Source organism: Lottia gigantea (assembly GCF_000327385.1).
Source record: "Lottia gigantea unplaced genomic scaffold LOTGIsca_112, whole genome shotgun sequence".
Taxonomy (NCBI): Eukaryota; Metazoa; Mollusca; class Gastropoda; family Lottiidae; genus Lottia; species Lottia gigantea.
Genome location: NW_008707048.1, coordinates 807,576 through 815,056, shown reverse-complemented (window position 1 = coordinate 815,056; position 7,481 = coordinate 807,576). Strand labels below are relative to the sequence as shown.

At 30.4% G+C, this 7,481-nt stretch overlaps 1 protein-coding gene across 1 annotated transcript; it reads left to right on the top strand.

The window, feature by feature from the left end:
* Positions 1-4,291: 4,291 nt before the first annotated feature.
* LOTGIDRAFT_137193 (hypothetical protein) lies at positions 4,292-4,630 on the top strand (the record flags this gene model as incomplete). Its single annotated transcript, XM_009047481.1, has 1 exon — positions 4,292-4,630. A coding segment is annotated over one exon (339 nt), but the record flags the coding sequence as incomplete, so codon positions are not given.
* Between the last annotated feature and the right edge of the window lie 2,851 nt (positions 4,631-7,481).

Here is a 7,481-nt window from a genome sequence, read left to right as displayed (position 1 = left end):
AAGTAAAGCTATTAATTGTTCATCAGTTGACTAATTCCCACCCACCTTTGCCTTCCCAGTCAGAACAGGAAACAATGTCTATTATTTCAGTAATAAACATATCCAAATTCAAGGCCAAAATAACATGATAGGTTTAACCTACGGTCAGCATTTCCCATTCACTACAAAACAAGGTCTAAAGAATTTGAAAATAAACAGGAAAGCTTGTCAACCTTTCAATGTTACCAACATATATTTTATGAAATCTAATCTTTTGTGATGACCCAAACAAAAATTATTGATCTCCCATGATGCACAAAAGGTACAGAGACGCTCAAAGCCAGAGCTCAAATCCGCAGCAGGCAATTGGATTTGTCAAAACTTCTGAGAACTTACTCCATAAATCTCGTTACTGAGCATGCCCATGAAGCAACCTTCACTTTTCCTGTGGAATTTAATCAATATTCAATGCTTACTAGGACTAAATTCATCTTCTTCAAGAAGAGTTCCACAGATAAACAATCACATACTTGATTTACAAGTTACAAATGGTTACATTTTATTGTGAACTGTTTCAGATCAGAATGAATCATTTATAGCCACCTGTTGTAAAAGGGGCTCAAGTGTCTTATAATTCATTTCAAAGACAGGCACAGCTCAATTTCAGAATTGAACTCCAATGTCCAATTCTCCTCAAATTCAATAAAACTCCACCATGGGAGGTCAGATAGTCATCACTTCTAATAATAGGTATTATTAACAGTATGAGACCAGCCATAATAAGTGGCTACATCCCTTCAAGAGACTTAAAGTACATGTAGCATATGGTACATATTATGCAAACTGGTCTGTTATTTTTTAGGTCATATACCATAAGCCTTAAGAATATTAGATCAATCTACAGCATGTGAAGTAACACCTGGTACCTGTACCAACTGATCAATATAATATCTTAAAGAAACAAAGCTAGACCTCATGTTGTTGTCACAGAAAGCTGAAAAATTGCACTCAAATTTTCATAAAAAAAGGTGCTATATTGGTTTTTCAAGTGTCTTCAAATTGTTCTAAAAAATATATTGATGTAACTTTAATACTAGCAAACATTCATTGATTTCCAATAATCTATGAAATAAATGTAGTCAAGTAAATAGGGTGTTTGTTTACACAATATTTTAAAGGGTTGTCTTCCATTTGCATCATTCTATTCCCTGTGTTTCCTGTATTTTCAGAAATGCTTAATAAGAATTAAGACATCGCTGCTTCAAAATATCTAAGGTCCTCTACAACATCAATATGTCTGTTTTCTTGGGATGGCAAGAACCACAGACGTCTCACTGAAAATTGGAATGATGCAAATCAATGTTTTCATAACCATTTTTTTGTTTTATACATAAATATTTGTAATTTCATGTTAGCTTTAAGTCTATTACAATTAACTTTACTTCATTTTAGCTTTAAGTCCATTTATGTAAGCTTTAAATCTATTACAATTAACTTTACTTCAAGTTAGCTTTAAGTCCATTTATGTTAGCTTTAAATCTATTACAATTAACTTTACTTCAAGTTAGCTTTAAGTCCATTTATGTTAGCTTTAAATCTATAACAATTAACTTTATTTCATGTTAGCTTTAAGTCTATTACAATTAACTTTATTTCGTGTTAACTTTAAGTCTATTACAATTAACTTTATTTCGTGTTAGCTTTAAGTCTATTACAATTAACTTTTACACCAAAAGTGACATTTCTGACATATTGAGCTAATGACCATGACACCGGCTGGTTTTGTAAACTAAGTCTATACTTATTAGTCTATACTAATGGATTAGAAGAAAAATTGAATGACAGGACACAGCTTGTGGTTCAACCTTCTATTGGTAAATTTTGTTAACTTGCATAATGTACAGTAATATCAATGACGATATCAGGATGATGATGGTTTTATTTCAATCAAAGGGGATCTGTAAACAGATGTGTTAATGATATATGCCTAATTTCTATTGAAAAGCTTGTTTCATTCCATTAAAACTGTCTTACGTTTGTGATATGAAGTCTTGTTAAAATCTTATCTGTTATGATAGCTTAAATTGAGCTCAGTCAGTAAAGCTAATATTTCAAACGAATGTAATCCATTAATTCTGCTTATTAAAAACTCTTGAACTCTGAGCCAGTTAAGATATCAACCGATCGACTATTGTTTTATGTGGTAAATACAATTACCGACCGAAATATATACATCAAATGAATATAGATTGTATGCGTATTACAGCTTTGGTATACACTATACTGTTGTATATCATTCACAAATACATCTGAAAATAAACATAGCTAACTTGCATATTGGAGTTAAAATAACAATAATATTTGTAAGTGCAGAAAGTTAAATGATTCTTGAAATAAATAAGAAGAGTGTGAATTTCGAAAGGGATGCTGAGTTAGAATTACTGGTTTCTAGACTGAAGAGTTAATAGATAGATGAATGATCATTCTTGACCACCAGCAGTCATCTGCTTATGAAAATATCAAATATCTTACTTGCCCTCAAGCAGTGGCCAGCCACCAGGGGGCAGACTGACTTGAATTTGCCTTGCTCATTTTTCTTGGTCAAATCATGCTTATTGTTTGATTAATTGATGTTTTAAATGAATAAATCAAGTATTCTTGAGTGCTAAGGTTGTACGAGGATCTAGAAAAGCTTGGGGATCAAATTTACTGAAATCCGATTGAAAAAGCTAAAAAAAGATTTCTTGTTTACTCACTGACTGATTAAATCTAGCCACATTTTCATATAAAATATTATTAGTTAAACCATGTTTAAAAGACATATTTCTAAGTTAGAAATATTGTAATTAAATACCCTGTGTATTTAGAAAATAAGAAAACGTTGTCATTTTCCCTATTTTGGAAACATAACCATTGACAAATTTTTGGTTGGTATTTGGATGCTTTGGTAATGATTGGCTGTGAAAAGGCACACATAGAGTTACTTCCCTTATGGAAATGGTGAGACCTGATAATCTTTATTCAGTGACTGCTCAATCATTAGCTAATTACAAGTTAATTATTGACTTCTAAGACAAACTGGTATTTTTCCCAATCATTAGAACACCTCTGCTTTCGATTAAATAAGTATTAGCCGCCCAATACTGGAATAGCCTATACCGGTATATAAATAAATGAAAATAAGAGAACCAAACTTTAATGGTGGGACAACTGTTAAGGTTGAATTCTAATTAAGACAGCTTGGTACAAGCTTTCAATAGAGAATCTGAGGGGGGTTCTCCTCTTGAAAATTAAAAAAAAAACAGAATTGGTTTGGTGCATTCCTACATATATTTATAAACAACTTATTATATCCAAGTTGTCAAATTTCTTAGAAATGAAGTGTGGGTACAAACTAGGGTGCAAACAATTGTTTTATGGGGGTTCATAATAAATGACTAAATTACAGTTTGTAAAGCTATGATGATTTGGATAAAAATGCTAGAATAGATCCTTGAAAACACAGTGGATCTTAGAATTGAACAACAATCAAATTCAGACCTCATTATCTTCTACCAAAATATGTGACAAGACGTTAATGAGTATGACAACACTTTGAAGCTCTGAAGAGCAAGGCTATAATCTATACAACTACCGAGAGAACCTATAATCGGTAGGAATGGGTCAAAGTGACAAGGAAAACAGCTGTCAAAGGATTGATTTTGTCTCCAAGAAGAAATCTGATGTAGAATAGAGGTGTAGTAATCAGTAAAAACAAACACTGTTTAAGAGAGAAATTATTATTGATTGAAAAACAAATAATTATCCACTAGTTCCATCTTTTTCTATTAGAAGTTGAACATGTCGGAATGATTATGGTTTTTCAAGGGTTCTATCTTTGTCATAGTATCATGATCTGAATTTCACCTAATTATAAACTCGATATTATGAAGGCTGGCTCACATTACTTGAAAGTTATTACAACACTTTCGTATACACTGTAGTTTTAATGAAAATATTTTACAATATCAAGTTTCTTAATTTCGATGATTTGCTATATTTTAATCCCATTATCAATGTTATGTCAATATACATCTTGTCATTATCATTGTTATGTTGATACACATCTTCCCATTGTCATAGATATGTCATTATAGGCCTACATCTTCCCATTGTCATAGATATGTCAATACACATGTTCTCATTATTATCATTGTTATGTTGATACACATCTTCCCATTGTCATAGATATGTCATTATAGGCCTACATCTTCCCATTGTCATAGATATGTCAATACACATGTTCTCATTATTATCATTGTTATGTTGATACACATCTTCCCATTGTCATAGATATGTCATTATAGGCCTACATCTTCCCATTATCAGTGGTATGTCAATACACATGTTCTCATTATTATCATTGTTATGTCGATACACATCTTCCCATTGTCATAAATATGTCATTATAGGCCTACGTCTTCCCATTGTCATAGATATGTCAGTAAAGGCCTACATCTTCCCATTATCAGTGGTATGTCAATACATATGTTCTCATACACATCTTCCCATTATCATAGGTATGTCATTATACATCTTCCATTATCATTGTTATGTTGATACACATCTTCCCATTATCATAGACATGTCAATATACATATTCTCATTATAAATAAGATGCAAATTCATACCATCCCAATGAGATAACAGGTACTAACTTATCAGACAGGACAATCAACTTAATGTTTGAGCTACTTTCTTAATCTTATCTCGAAAAAGGATGGTCAATAATCAACTTATAAAGAAGGTGATAACTTACACGTGCTAATATCACATAGAACTTTTGCTTTAATCTTAACATATTTTGAGTAGCAGTTCCGTTAATAGGATGATTTATAGCAACTTTGACAGAATTTAAGCTAGATATTTTCATAAAGATATGACAAATTACATCTTATTCAAAGAACCGCCTACTCATGGATGTGTCGCCACATGTTTTCCAATTCTTTTTAATGCTGATAAGAAAATAGATCAAACATTAGGGTGACTGTACTATTAAATAGAATGTGGTTATCTTATCAGAGTATCAAAATACAAATACAATTCAGATATCAATAAAGCCATCATGTTCAAATTCCTTGGGATCTGTAGCATACGCAGTCCGTCCCATTTAAAAGACCAGACTTTTTTTTTTTCGCCCTTTCCTGCATAGAAAATCAAAGAGCTACTCAAAATACATTATATATGTTCCTAGGATCAAAGTCCAATTCGAGCTAACCACAGATTTTTGATATTTGTGATTCAAATAAGTTTCATGACTAATTAAACTTTTGGCCGTAAAAATTTGCTTACCTTAACGGCAGTAGATGACATTTTATTATGTAATTTAAAAACTAAAATAAGGTAAAATTTTAGAAACACAGGACAATCCAACCAAAGATTGGTTCACAAAATAACCTATATTTGGATACATTCAAGTTCAATGAATGAAATCCAATACAAGACAACCCATCTTTATAATTATCTATTTAGATAGATAAAAATGAATAAGTTCAATTATAAAAATGCAATTCAGGACAATCCAACTTTAAGACTGGTTCAGAAAATAATCTATATTTAAATGCATAGAAATGAATGAGTTCAAGATAAAAACGCAATACAAGATAATCCAACTTTAAGACTGGTTCAGAAAATAATCTATATTTAGATGTATAGAAATGAATGAGTTCAAGATAAAAACTGCAATACAAGGCAATCCAACTTTAAAACTGGTTCAGAAAATAATCTATATTTAGATGTATAGAAATGAATGAGTTCAAGATAAAAATGCAATACAAGACAATCCAACTTTAAGACTGGTTCAGAAAATAGTCTATATTTGAATATACATATAAAAGAAAGAGTTCAATACTAGAAATGTTGCCAGGACAGTATCAACAGATATTTTTTCAGATTATCTCTGCAAAGCCTATAGCACATAATATAAACATGTAAATTAAAGAGACAGGTTCGCCATTGGCCATTAATGTACCTTAGAAACAGCTCACCGTCAAAATGTGAGCCTTCAAATCCATGTGTGTCTTTTCATGAGAGTGAAAGTGATTTAACTAATCCTTTGGAGTAATTAGTAATCATTATTTAGGATTAAAGCCATCATTGTAGAACAACAATAGTGAACAAAATCAGCTTGTAAGCTTCTGAAATGTGCAAGTATTAAATCTGTCTACGCATTAATGGAAATAATTTGAATAAAAGTTTTGCGTGTTCTAATAATAGATAGATGGATTAACCTCTTTTAAGTTCTTGAAAAAAAAAATCTGAATAAAAAAATACGCCATACATTCAATTTCCAAATATTTTTGTTTGAAAAGTCCATTAGGTTTTTCAAAAATGTTATCAGTATGCTTCTTTGAAATTCAGCTTTTGATCTGGTGGCTTTTGAATATATGAATCCGGTATAATTTTAAGATTTTCTTATTTCAAATATTCAAGTTTTTTTAACCAATGTGATATTCTTATCTCCATTAAAGGGACATGGTCTACTAATTCTTTTAAAATTCTAAATAAATATTAACAAAGGAATGTGTATGTATTGAATTGGTAATGTATGTTTTGAAACATATATACAACAGTTTAATTGCAGATATACAACTTTAAGAAATGGACCACTATTTTTAAAAAATCTTCATGAAAATTATCTTTAACAGAAAATAGAATAAACTCCACCAGTGAACTTAATGGAAAAAACACCAATTATTTGACAATATATACAAAAATATTTGAAGCTTGCTTATTGTACCCAATTTTACATAACAACTTTTTGTAATTTTCTTAAACTTTCTGAATTTCTTAACTGTCGATTGATCCAGGGTATCTGGCTTATGTCCTATCTGAATGACTAGACACTTTATCCAGGTCAATCTGTGAATATAAATTAATCTTGAATTGGTATACCCACCGTCGTTAAGACATGTTTATGTCAAAGTCTTCCTGTTTGTGTAATATAAAATAAAATTTTAGTAAATTATATAGTCAAATAGGTCAAATGAGCTTACTTTTAAAGAAACATAGCCGAATAAAACCTTTCTTTTTACTTATATTTATGTTTACTTCATAACCTCAATTCCAAAAAAAAACTTATCACTTTTCAGATTATCACTATTTCTTTATCAGCTGGTAAAGCATGCACATGTTAAGAAGACTATATTCTTTTGTATTTGAATGATATGATGGCTTTGATTTTCTTCACAAACTGTTAAAGCGTTTTATTCATTACAATAACTATACATATCAATTACTTTTGAATATTCAACTATATGTTTATTCAAAATATTTTTACATAAAAAGTTTCAGGATATGAGTGAAGGATAAAAAATCATCTCTTTAAGATTAGACTGAGATATTTTCATCAAATTACTACATGTATTAAATAAACAATGTATCATATTCATTATATAAACATGTACTGTGAAATCATTTCATTTGCTGGATTTGTCCTCTGATGCCTTCATTGGGACATCAAA